The following is a 13,766-nucleotide window of genomic DNA, read 5'->3' on the forward strand; positions in this document are numbered from 1 at the left end:
TCATATGCTTTTTTGCAATGTCATTCCATTAATATTTCTGTATATCTTACCACTTTCTTTCACTGCTTGATGCTCTACAGAATCTTCCATTTCTATCTCTTCATGCTCGCTGCCACTCTTCGAATCCATTGGTTCATCATCGCTTGAAAGTGGGTTCGGTAAGGGTACAGGTACTTCAGGACTGCCCGCTGCAGATTGTGGATCTTCCCAGTTTGTCGATACAGGCATATCAGAGGAGTTATCAGGTGTTGTTTGTGTGAAACTTGGTATGGGCGTATCTTCGGGAGTACCAACGTGACTCATGTGTGTATCGTCCTTATACGGCGTTGTTTCGGGGACTGGTGTTGGAGTGGCAACAGATGCAGCAGCAGCCCCTATAGAGAAATGTGGTGATGCAGTATCGTTGCATGTAAAAGGTTTAACAGCAGCAATGGGCTGTGTGGGATTTAGATGGTAGTTTTTATTTGGTTGGGTAGGAGCTACATCGGGATCAGAAATGGTTGGGTAAACGGCAGGAGACATGGTGGCATCACCACCTGCAAAAGAAAGAGTTTACAGACAAAATTACACCTTATAAAAAAACACCAGAAGCGTAGAAGAAAAATCTTGGTTTTGATAAAACATTCCATTTTTTCCTGGCTTTTAACACCAAAATACGACTGACAGATGTTGGATTGAATCTCCTTATGACTTTCTCGAAGGTGACATTTTTATTAGTAACCACAAAATTCATTTTCCAGAAAAATTGTGATGCAAGGTTTCTTATGTACAATTGAAGGAAAAGTAATAGTGACTTTTGTGTAGTTCTAAAAACACTGCAGTACCTCCTACCTCGTTCAATTGCCTTGTTTGCAGGGGCTGTAGGATTCATCTGTTCGCAAGAAGGGGGTTCCGAAGATTTCTGCGGCTTCGCATTTTGCACAGACGTTAAGCATGGGGATTTTCGATCTCTCCTTTTCTTTGCAACTGGTATTGTTTTCGACAGTTTTTCGCCGGACACTGCGTTCAAATTGTCATCAATTGGTTCTGGTACAGATGGGACTGGGCGGTTGGGGTTCGATGGACTCGATTCGACAACGGATGCGATGCCTTCAGATCCACATACCGCGACTTGCTGATTTGATGTTTGTTCTGGATCTGGAAACGGAAAGAGTTCAAGCAAATTATTTCGTGCAATTAAGCCTCAATATAAATATTAAGTCGACTATACATCTATCAAGGCTATTATTCCAACAACAAAATATATTCAAACTCATCAATGTTTGTAGCGCTCGTAAAGCGCCTTAGTTTAGACTAGATTACCGGGACTTCCAAATATATTTTTAAAGATGTTTATAGCTAACTCACGAAACGGTGGTTCCAAAACATGAATGTTTCGTGATTCACCTTTTTCTGGTGTTAAACGATGTTCGTCTCTTTCCTTTTTCTGCGCTTTTTTGTCTCCCGGTTGCAGCTGTGATTCTAACTGAGAACCAGTCTTCGATGTCTTCTCATCGTCAGATGTGAGAGGAACTTTAACTGGATACTTTGTTTTCCATTTCGGTTCCACTTTCGGCCTTTCTTTCCACTTTGCTTTCTTCTTGTTCGCTTCAAGCTTCCCCTTTTTGCCCTTCTGATGGCCCGGTGACAAATTATTGTCTCCTTCACTTTTGTCATTTTCAACTTTTCCTGCTTTGGTTTGGTCTTGAGTTGGGTTGGATGACAGCTTTGGTCTATCGGTTGTCCTGCTCACATCAGGTTTTGCTGTCTTCACACCTGAAAAGAAAAACAAAACTTATATTTGTAACATCCGAAGCATGCAAGCATGGCTGCGTTCCATTAAATTGTGCAAATCTGCCTTATGTTGTTAATTGGCCTTGCAAATTACCTTCCTTCTCATCCGAAATTTTCATTTGGACTTTCTTTTCAATTGTCTTGGTTCCTGTTTCAGCGATCTCGGTCGGTGCTTGTTCAGGTGCTGATGCTGTCTGAGGTGTCTCCTCTTCGACCACTGATGTCTGACTGGAACAACCAGTCTCGCTGTCTTGAAGCGCTTGCTGCCCCTCCATCCAATCTGCGTCCGTGAACGTGATCAAGCTCATTGTAATGTTTTAAGAATTCACAATACCAACGTGTCCGTAACATTCATTCGTCACTTAATTAGCATTATATGATTTACCTATGCTTAACAATTATCTTAAGTTTATGGGGCTAAAAGAAAATCAAAATGATGAGTCCAGAGGATTCTGGCTCAAGAACCAGCATTGGCATTTGTTTTTACTTTTGTACATGTAATTACTCAATAAAATGCTACAATCTACTCCTTTCATTCTGCCTGCCAGATATACAGGCAGCTACCCTGAAACTTATTTCATATTTGGCAGTTAAAAAAAAAAAAAAAAAAAAAAAAAAAAAAAAAAGAGTTCCGATGACCATCTTTGTAAATGTCTGACTGTCTCACTGACTGACTGGCTCATTGACTGCACTTGTGAGCCGGGCAATGATATTCTATTGGATTACCAATACAATAGCACCAATGAATAGGCTAACTCCGGCCTATTGTGTAGACCAGATGCAGACTTCTGAATCAATTGAAAAGAATTGTGTACGCTCTTGTACCAGTTTTACTATCCTTGCCTTGTCTAGTCCGTATAAGGAATAAATAAAAGAAGATGAGCTTATAACCTTGGTGATCCTTGTTGTTTCCCTCGTCCCCCAGTAATTTGTCTTGCTGTTGTTCACCACTCGTCTTAGAAGGTATTTCATCTTTCGGCTGCACAATTTCTACAAGAGGAACTTTCTCTTGTTCTGATTTTGCACACTCGGGAGTAGTGGCCTTCTGCAACACAGGCTGTGTTTCACCTGCATGTGTGTCGAAACACAAAACGGTATGCTATATTGGAAAAGGCTATCCATTTTTTATATTTCTGAACTGTCCTGTAGGTTGCGGCAAGGCTACTATTGGCAACTGAGCCTTTGAGTATAGTGCACCACATCTTCGGAACAAACTTCCACTTAATGTTAGGAACACTGCTAGCCTTGGTGTTTTAATATATCAGTGCTGAAGACTCACCTTTTTTAAACAATCTTTTCATTAATGTGTGTGTTTTTGATATGTATTGATTCTTTAACGATTTTTACTGTCAAGATGTTTAAGCCTTTTTACCGATTATTGTGATTTCATACATATTCTTGAATGGGGAGTTCTGGAAGGTTTATGTGAAATTATGAATTGACTGTGAAAGTCTCCAGCTTTTTATAGATTCACTTGTGACATTTTTATAATTTACTAGATCATTTGTATATTTTTAGCTGTTATGCGCTTGTGTACTTGAATGGAATGAGCCCAATATAAATCAATTATTTATTATTATTTTTTTTTCTGAAACGTCTCAGGAAAACTGTCCTTTACCAGCTTCACGATGGCTAGATTTCTTCGGCGTTAAATACTGTTTGGATTTCGGTGCGGATCTCCGTGCAGTAAGTGATGGTTTCTTGGATGTCACTTTAACAGGTTTTTGTGACGAGGCTGATACTTTATGTGGTACCACCATTACCACAATTCTCTCGAAAGTTGTGCAGGACTTGGGACTGCTTCTGATGTATGCATTCGTTTGGTCCGCGTTGGTCCTCGACGAAGAAGATTCTCCTGATGGATGCATCAACAAAATATTACTTAAATAATAGTCTTGGTTAAACTTTGTTGACCGTGATATTTGCCCAGCATTGGTATGAATTTACCTTATTTCTTTCAGGTAAAAAATACCGACTAACTGAAAGAATTTGCCAAGGATTTTTCGCAACTATTAAGTGCATATATTCAATCAATTCAATTTAGCTTTTGTCAGGATTACTCATTACAATACCAATCGTCAAAGTATTTAAACTTTGCGTTATGCGCCTTAAAAAAGTTACAATACAATTCGTATTGTATTATGTGTATTTGCTGCAGTACCTGCGTGGTGACGATTAGTCTTCTTTCAGATCTGACAGATTCAATAATTACTGAATTTAAATACCACAACAAAAAACTATTTCAACAGGCCCTTTCGTTTCTGCGCTTCATTTTGAATGTAAAACTGATTTCAATTCTTGGTCTCTCTTACCACAAAATCCAGTTGTATGACGCGTATTAGCTGCAGTGTCTGCAGTCAACCATGACGATTTGTCGTCTTTCAGATCTAACGGGAAAAAAATGTAATCAAATTCTGAAAAAGCCGGCATATTTTGCAGGGAAAACATCACTACTCATATTAACTGCTTAACTATTGGTGGTATTAACATTGACTGATCACTATTCTTGTCATGCATAGTAACATCTTTGCAGTAAAAAAAAACACAGAAAATGTATTACACTTCCATTGCAGAACAGGTTTCAATCGAAGTCACTGGCGTCTTGATAACTCAAAACGTAGCAAAATAATGTTGCCTTACGTTTCTCTTGCATAATATCATTGGATACCCCCATCTCAATTTAGGTACCGGTATATAGTTTTAAGCAAATTTATCTCAGTACTCCGTGTTGTTCACAGGATTCTTTCATTCCAATATCAAACACTTATTGTTGAATATTCTTATGTTATGCTTTACCCGTGTGCAGTGCTATAGTAGAGTCCATCACAAATCCCTACAAGTCCCCACAAGTCATGCATTCCCAATTCAACTCACAATCTATTCAAATGCACGGTGACTATTACTTGCAAGTTCATTTGTTGTTGTTCACCTGTTATGTGACACTGGACGTGTGAATGGACTTATTTACTTGTGACTGAACTTGTGAATTGGCACTTCTGTAACACAGCATATTTGTGCAACATGGAACTCAGTTGTATATGAAAGGGATTTTTGTTTTTCAGGTGTACTAATTACTTGATTTCGATGTAATATAGAAAGTCTCACCTGAATCTACTGATGTATCAGTTCCAGTGGCTTCAGTCAAAGGTGTTAATTCGTGAAAACCCTCATCTAAAGAAATGAGAAACAAATCAGCTGAACAGATTTTGATCGACGAAGTAAAAAAAAAGAAAACCGACAAGCCTGTCTATGGATAAATAATTACACTTGCATAACCTTGGGTTCTTTGGAACTGTTCGACAATCACGTACAACTACATGTAAAGAGGAAACTTCTACTCCCCCCCCTTATGTTTCAGTAAAAGACAACCCTTTGAATCAGAAAAAAAGAACCCAGATACCTGCAGTCGCCATACTGGTTTCATCTTGGTGTTCCTCAATTGCAATCAGTTCAACACTTGTTTCTGAAACATGGATCCAAAATTGTAATTGCATGCATGTACCACTGGTATTAAGATATGATCTTTTAAAGTTGAACCATCCTTTACGCAAAATTATGCGTCAAGGGCTCATCCAAACAACACTCTAAAAAGAGCAAGGTCTAATTGGACCCGGAACCTGGGTTCTAGATGATCTAAATGACATTTTCTGGTTTAAAATGACACCTATAATTATCCAGGAAAGTGTTATTTTGACCTGCAAAGTGTCATTTTCAATCTTAAAGTATCAGATCAAATCTGGCTCGGAACTTTTTAGAGTGAACATTATTAGACAATGTGTGATCTTGAGCTTTACTAGGGGCTATTTTGAAACCACATCATGGCCCAAAATAACAGCTATGAACTTTTCAGAATAATTGTTATTGTTTGCAGTTCACCATGAATGTCAGAGATACCCACCTTGCCGGTTCTGTTGTATCTGATCCTCAGGCTCGGGAAATGTACCAGAGTGTTTCCACACGAATAGAACAATCGCAACTAAGCATGCAATTACTGACAACAGACCGAAAATTAAACCTAGTATCACACTGAGCTTCACATTCCCAACATGTCCAGGCTCATGAGTAGTTACCATGGGCATCTCGCCTGGTCTCGGATCTGGTACAGGATAACAGGAATAAAAAGTCAACTTTAGACAAAACAAGACACAACATCATTATCGAAAACCTCCTCCTAGCTAGCCCCCCCAAAAATAGATTCCCGTTTGCTCCTTTCCCTATCAACCACCCCAAAAGATAGGCCTGTCACCTTTTCCGTTGACATCGATATACCCATATTGATCTTGACACAAGGAGCACATCTTTTATTATCAAAGCCTCCTAAAGAAATTGTAACTAGCAACAAAAATTGATTCCCAACTGCTCTTTTCCCTATATCAACCACCCCAAAATGGTATACCTTTTCCGTTGACATCGATAATCCCGGATTTTAGTTGTGATCCTGACACAGAGCGATGACACCAGAAACGACTGTAGTTGCTTTTCAGAGAGTTGATAACCAAGGAACTATCGACGGTGATGTTGTATTCCTCAAGGTAAACGTTGGTTTCTCCGTCTGAGAACTTGACTCCGATGATACTCGTAAAATCAGACTCCCCGGTGTCTAAACACCAGTAAACTGTGGCCCGGCGGTTTCCGTTTTCTGGTAGTGCAGCGGGGCATGGAAGTTCGTGTCGTTGTCCGCGGGTGAAATTCTGTTCCTGCCTTGTCGCCAAAGCGTCATCAACGGCGGGAAACTGTTTATCTGAAATAAAAGGGGGGAGGGGGTTCATAGTGAAACTCTCGGCTGCTACCGTATTTCTCATTATGCGTTCAATAAATTGTAATGTAACCATAAAAATATCTATATATGATCGTTCTATAAAAAAAATATTGCATTAATATTTCCATAATTCGTAAAGTAGACCAATGCTGGAGCATGTGAATGTGAGATACTATACACACAGAGACATATAATAACGGCAAACAATAAACTGGTCTGTGCACAAATCACACAGTGGAGAAATACTTGGTAAATAAATTGGTAAATGAGTTGGAACTGACAGAAAAAAATTTCCATAGCCTTAATTTGCCTTTGGGGGACTAAAACAAAATACAGGTGTGAACAATCTTAATGGTCCTGGCTCTACCGATGGTTTCGTGCTAAATCTGCGGACTCGAACCAACCAAAAAGAACAAAGATGATTGGGGACAGGCTTAGATGTTATCAGTCTGGAGAATAAGGAAGAATGGAAAGTTAAAAGCAAATGTGATGAATGAATATCCTCGCTCTAAGACTTTTTGCAAACGCGACACGCTAGGCCATGACGTCGGAAGCAATTCACCAATACAAGTTCATTTAGAACTTACAGCAGGACTGTTCTTAACAGAACAAAAAACTACTTAGCAAAGTTGATAATAAGCAGGACAAGTTCTTCTCAGAACTAATATTTTCTAAGCAGTAGTTATTACCACATGGTGTTACCGCAAACCGAAACGATACCGATACCCCACCATGCAAAGCCTCAAATCTCATAATTCACCAATATGCCTAAAACTCACCTAATACAGTGACATCGGTTGAGCTTCGTCTGCTTTTGGAACTTCCATAGGGTATAACCCTACAAGTGTACGTTCCGCCGTCATCCTGTTCAACTTGCCTGACTATCAGACCATACGTGCCAGACAATTGAAAGCGATCACTCTGGGTGAAGTTGGTATCCCCCGCTACAATCGTATGTCGGGCAACGAGGTCTCCTCCTTTAAACCACAAGAAGACGCTGACTTTCTCGCCTTCTCTTCGGATCGGGCATGGCATGTGAAAAGTCTGGCCCATCTGCAAGTAGACTTGGATGCTGGGTGTGCCGTAAAATGGTTCCTTGATGATGGAGTCATCACCTGGGTTTGAATAATTTTAGTTTTGGTAATTTTCAGTCTTCTAGATCTATCCATTTAAATGTCAAATTAATGAGGGGAGAAAAGTGTAGATTATTTACGGTTCACGTGCATGTGGGTCGGTCTTGAGTGTCCTCGTTGTATCTTCTTCACTGACTATTCATATTCATATTCGTAAATTATAAGACAAATTCGCATTTGAAAGCTGTATTGCATGGTTATAACATGAACTAAAATATAAACAACAAGCAATAATTTGAATTAACAATAAATAAGAACTTCAAAATTATAAAAACAATTACGAATATAAATTTATCAATTTTAGAATATTCTAAAAACACGCAGGGTTCCATAACAATTATATTACTGATTAAGACGTTTTGTCAGAGAGGGAATTGCACTATTGCCATACCTATTGGTTTTGTGATGAAGAATCTGGTAAATGTTGGATTGTCTCAGAGTCATATTGTGGGTACTATTATTGGGTAGAAACCATTCTGCATGTCCGTCTGATTTTGTACATTTTTTTTTAGCAAATTGGGAGCAGAGATGGAGTTTTCTGTCCTCCGAAGTTTGGAGGCCTACCCAATTACAAGCCTATGAACATCACTCATATGGTCAGCTCCAAGAACAATGCGACATGCACGCTTTTGAATGCGTTCAAGTTGATATGTCTGTCTGAGCTGACTAAATGACCGACTGGCTTTCACTTGTCAACAAGAAGAAGTCTCTTTTATTCTTCCATGTCATCTAACTCTTGTGTAACTAGGTCTGGTTTCAGAACTTACTTTTACCCAACAGGTTCCTTACTCCAGCATTCATTCATATCATAACTTCTTAACTTCGTGTTTGTGTCATTTTACATTTGAGCAGCCATTGCGATCATGCTTTTTGCCTAGCGCCCTCTCGCGGCCAACTAAACTTTTTTTTTTACAGCGCGCGCCGCCTAGAATTTTGCTCAACTATGCAATGGGCGTAGCGAGCAGGCGAGTTTTGCATTCCACCGCGCTTTGTTTAAAGCCCGAGTCCATCATTTGCAGCTATCCAAAAAAGTAACTGGCGTAATTATTGTTGAAAAACATACTGGTTGAAAGATAGTAAGGGGACTAAACTCCCTGTGAAATTATCCTTTCCGGCAAGCTCTCATTTTGAAGAAATCAACGAAAGAAGGCATTTCCAACGGTGCTTCTTAAGAAGCACCGTAGGAAAATTTAAATTAGTTGTTCGTTTTGTTATTCGGCGCAGCGCGCACAAGCTTTGGGACGACGCACAGGCGCGCGCGGTTGCTATAATTCGTCGGATCAGTGCGCGACATCGCGTAAAGCTGCAATTCAAAACATGATTTGGCAACTTTTGATTTTAAATTGAGATCCTAGAATGCTGTTTTTCTCGGAATATGAAGCTGAAGCTAAGCTGAAACTTCATCAAGTAAGTTGTTCAGTATCCTTCATTAGATTTTGAACACTTTTGTTGCTTCAAACGAACAAAATACACTAATTACAAATGATGGACTATAGCTTTAAGAGAAATAGCTGACATTCCGGGCGTTTCGGTTAGTTTTCTTGTAAGGCCTGCTGCGAAATAACTTTGATTTCGATCCAACACCTTGTAGCGTTCAGACCATCATTTTGCGAGCTCTTACACTCTCCACTTAAATCTGCAAATTTTGAGTGAGGCTCCCTGATACTTGTGATAGCAGTAAAATATGTTCATCTATTTTAACTGCTGATCTTCGATTTTGACATCGGACACGGAGAATGCATGAACGTAGACCATCCCAAGTGGTGAGTAAATCCCTTGTCTGATATTTCACTTTTTATGCCTAAAACCTTTTTATGCCTAAAACCTTTTTATGCTTGAATCTTTTTTGCCATCATTTATGCAACATTCTGGTCTTTTGTATGCTTTGTTTATTGCCAGAAATTAAGGCCGTCAAAACGGACACGGCCGGAAATTTGCCTTGCGATCACGACTGATTAATAACTTTAGAAATAAATCTGTTGTCGTGATTTGCAAGTATTTTAGAGAATCAGTTTTTCCCCTAATGATTCTCTATTTAATTCCTGCATAAGTGGCATGGCAAAAAGGATTTTCTGTTGACTTTATTTTATACTTTGAACATTTTGTGTAAACACCGTCGATTTATTTAAACACAATTTCATACTATTTTAATATTTTTTTCGGCAATTCCGGAAAACAATGTTATCAGGTACATGTACTTTAGTTTTGTGAATCTCCATTTTTCCTTTTGAAAAAAAAAAAATTGGTAACTTCTGAGCAACACGAGTATGCAAACTTTAACTTAAATTTTAGTGTTGCTATAATATTTATGTTCACATTTATCATTTGAAATAGACTTTCCCATTTTCCCCAAACTATCGGTTTTCTTTAAAGTGCTATGATCATTCGGGAATTCGTTATTAGGGTATGGTATTATATTCTTATTTCATTATTTTATAACATAACTTGGTGAATAATGCATTTCTATTTTCGGATTTAAAATTACACTACATGTATATAAAATATTCATATTCTTGCATAATTGCCATTTAAATAATTCTTCTGTTTGGGCAACAGTCATTTTATACCACAGTTTGTTCCTTTACTGATGCATGTATAAAAAAGTGTTTGATTTACAAATAAGGAAACCGGTTTTTCCCAAATTTCTTTAAATTAAATATCGTTAATAATGTATTTGGATCTGGAAGTTATTCCCATAATTCATTAGTCATTTATTGTTTTTATGCATTTCAGATACCATCCTTGGAGCGACTTCATTAGCCTATTTTCTCTTTTGACTGTCGTTTTTATGCACCCAACAAAGTCGTTTGATATACCCAAAGCTCATATATATATACTGTAATTCTTTTGTAAATACCTAATAATTTGTATATAATATTGTCTCATATTTGTGCTGTAAATAAAACATTTGATATTATTGAGACAACAGAAAACTTTGCTCTACCCAAATCATTTTTTAGTGGAACCACTCGGTTGTAAGGAGAGTGCCGCTTTTTAAAACTAATATATTTCACTCTCCCCGGTTACACTTGGAAAGGATAAAGTTGATTTATCTTCGTCATTTTTAGAATTATTTTCCGGTCAGCCGTGCGTTTTTGTATGGAAAGGTTAAGAAATCGCTAAATTTTTGACAGCTTGGGCGGAGAACTTAATTCAATGACCGTATCTCTGGACCCTCCAAGTTACCACCCATCCCCCCCCCCCCCAAAAAAAAAAACCCTCATCTTACAAGCATTTTCGTGATTTTATTGGAGGAAATTTCCTCCGTCAATTTCGACATCAAAAAGTTCATATGAATAAAAAAGCGTCAGCGACTGTATGCTCTCCCCTTAAAAATATAAATCACCAGAGGCTAGGGGTAAAGTAGTCAACGTGTGTGTCACCCATAACCATCGGACATTTTGTCATCACAATGTATTTCATTTATTGTTAAAAGAAATTGACTGTGCTGCACTTCACAGTGCATGGTCACTGCCGCAGGACCTTCTAGCACCAACCCCGTTAGCCTGAGGCTACCCCGAGCCAGTGTCGAAAAACAACATCTCTTATTTTGCCCTGTCCCCCTTCCTCCACAAAGGAAAACCCACGAACAAACAAAATAAATAAAACGAATTTATATGGACCCCTTAGACCGTATCAGACTGGGAGCAGCTTTACTAAGCTTGCCTATATAGTCTTGTTAAACATAGTGTTTTAACCAACAATTTAATTGCTATCATGGTTAATTGTCCAGGAGAGTAGCAATATTCTCTTCACATTAAACATAATATAGGCCAAGCATGCAGCGGACGACTGCATGAATGGAATACTACTAATAATGGAAAATAAGAATGTTAGCTATTATTATTGCACACCGACTGTCGTGGCTGTGGCTGGTTTTTTTCTCGATATATACGCCTATGTATGCTATTTCTAGATCATGGAGTTACAAGACCAGCCGTTTTTTTCAATAATACCATCAAAAACGTCACACAACATAAGAAAACATGAACACAACTGTGTTATAGGTTATATCCATGTCATATGAACCAGTCGGATACAAAAACATACACGAACATCAAAAGAAGTTTGTAATGGTGCAGCAAAAACGACGATTAATATTATTTAATGAAGATACCTTCTCCGCGCCATACTTAACATTTGCATGGCTGACGTCATGGTAGGTTGAAAAGGGGAAATCCCGCTCATCAGCAACGGGAAGTATTGTTCATTTTAAGGGTAGATCGCCTGCCAGTATTACCATTTCCCGATTTTGTTTGGCCCAGCAATTGTGTACTAGTTGGATCCAATTTGTCTTCTATCTGTGCGAACATCATCATGGAGTATCTGGCCATCAGATTAAATCTATTTAATTTGATTATTATCACATAAATGCTCGGATGACCAGATTTTTTTCAACTAATACACTTGTATTTTTTCTTTAAAGTTTGGTATTGTGTTTGTTTTGTCTTGTCAACCTGCATATTCCTGAAGTTGAACGATCCAAATGTGCATACATTAATGCTATTATATATTAGCTGCGCCCTATAAAATCCATTTCGCTAAATTTATTATAAACGACTGAGTGAACGTTGATATGGCCTCTTTTTTTAAGTAATATTATTTAGAAACCATGAACATTAAGGGTTTAATTGTGAATTTTGTATTCTTCAAAAAGTACTTACTACTTCGTTTGGACCGACTCGCAGCTAAAATTTCAATCCTGCTACGAACACTCGCCCTTGCACGGAACGTGTGTTGTTCGGGTAGAGGAAGGCCAGAAATGCCGTGACGAAGATTCAGTGTACAGAACACAAACAAGGCAAGCAGCATCTTGAGGAATCCACGAACTGGCATCTGAAAGTGTGTGTGGGGGGGGGGGGGAAATATTGTCAATTTTTCGATACATTTGTGTTCATTATTTAAAGTATATAGGAAAATCCAACATTACGTGTCGAGTCTCCCCACCATATGCTATGATACAGCGGTCATGTAGAAATGTATTATGTTTGTTTTGAGCTACCCCGGAGAGCTGGAGCTGTAGTGTAGTAAAACTAGTAGTAGCATTGACCGTCGCAGAAGCGATGTCACTTTGTAAGTCATAATATATGAAGTTGTCCTTCTGAATTCGTTTGTTTGTTTGTTTGTTTTAATTTCCATTCATATAAAAAAGTTACACACAATGGGAGCATGTCAAAATAAATTAAACAAATATTGTATTGAGAACAAAGAGGAGCACCCAAGACTGCTGTCGAATTACAAACAAATATATAATTATACAATCTGTTTCGGTAGCATAACTTCAATTGAGATGTTCATTTCCGGGTTTAATACAAAGTAACTGATAACACCTACTGCCTTGCTCCTTATGGACAGGACAAACAGTTAAGATTGGCACAGAGAAAATTCCTTGTCTAAATAACCCTATTTTAAATGCTTCATGAAAACTGTCACCCGTTTTTTTCACAAATGCACTAAGTCTTATTTCTTAAAAAAAAAAAGTGGGAAAGAATTAACAATTCCATAGGCAAAACATGTCTTTAATTAGCAGAGACAATGTCTAGCCTACAAGTGGTTTGCAAATGGATGAGATTGCCGCCTTGGTAGCACACGAGTGGATACCTGGTTCAAGGGGGAAATCATAACAACTTGATTTTTTTAGAAGCAATTTTTGAAAGTAATTATAATAGTGTGAAGCAAAATTATAAACTTCTTCAAACTGAAGAATTTTAAACTTAAAACAGTGAGAAAGGTGTAATGGTATGGGCATTATATTTGGCATGACAGGCATTCCTAATGCAAGTTCTTCAGTTGTAGAGTTCTAAACAATCCACTTTCGTATGCCAAGACTCCATAATTCAAATACGAATTAACCAATACATTGTAAATAGAAATATAGCCCCTACTTTATCCTATTTTATCCTCATAAGTATTTTGGTTCTATCAAGAACATAATTTGTTTTGGAAATTTTATTACAAACATGAGAAATTTGTTTCTTCCAGAGCATATTGTTCTTAAAATTAATGTGGCCTGACGTTGCGAACTTAGCAAGTTCTTCTTCAGAGGCTAAAACAGAAATGTTTTGAAATGCCTCTGAAGAAGAACTTGCTAAGTTCGCAAC

At 38.0% G+C, this 13,766-nt stretch overlaps 1 protein-coding gene across 1 annotated transcript in view; it reads right to left on the reverse strand.

Moving 5' to 3' along the window:
- The window catches only part of LOC119728238 (proteoglycan 4-like), a 19,032-nt gene continuing 5,266 nt past the window's right edge, over positions 1 to 13,766 (reverse strand). The window contains exons 2-14 of the mRNA XM_038200433.1: positions 12,330 to 12,501; positions 7,312 to 7,647; positions 6,170 to 6,514; positions 5,672 to 5,869; positions 5,174 to 5,236; positions 4,879 to 4,944; positions 4,086 to 4,160; positions 3,392 to 3,628; positions 2,665 to 2,841; positions 1,868 to 2,053; positions 1,387 to 1,755; positions 832 to 1,137; positions 1 to 536 (exon numbers count right to left, since the gene is read on the reverse strand). Coding sequence (XP_038056361.1) covers positions 1 to 536; positions 832 to 1,137; positions 1,387 to 1,755; positions 1,868 to 2,053; positions 2,665 to 2,841; positions 3,392 to 3,628; positions 4,086 to 4,160; positions 4,879 to 4,944; positions 5,174 to 5,236; positions 5,672 to 5,869; positions 6,170 to 6,514; positions 7,312 to 7,647; positions 12,330 to 12,501 — 3,066 coding nt within the window. The remainder of the gene's footprint in view (positions 537 to 831; positions 1,138 to 1,386; positions 1,756 to 1,867; positions 2,054 to 2,664; positions 2,842 to 3,391; positions 3,629 to 4,085; positions 4,161 to 4,878; positions 4,945 to 5,173; positions 5,237 to 5,671; positions 5,870 to 6,169; positions 6,515 to 7,311; positions 7,648 to 12,329; positions 12,502 to 13,766) is intronic.

This window comes from Patiria miniata, unplaced genomic scaffold (genome assembly GCF_015706575.1).
Source record: "Patiria miniata isolate m_02_andy unplaced genomic scaffold, ASM1570657v1 HiC_scaffold_1, whole genome shotgun sequence".
Taxonomy (NCBI): Eukaryota; Metazoa; Echinodermata; class Asteroidea; order Valvatida; family Asterinidae; genus Patiria; species Patiria miniata.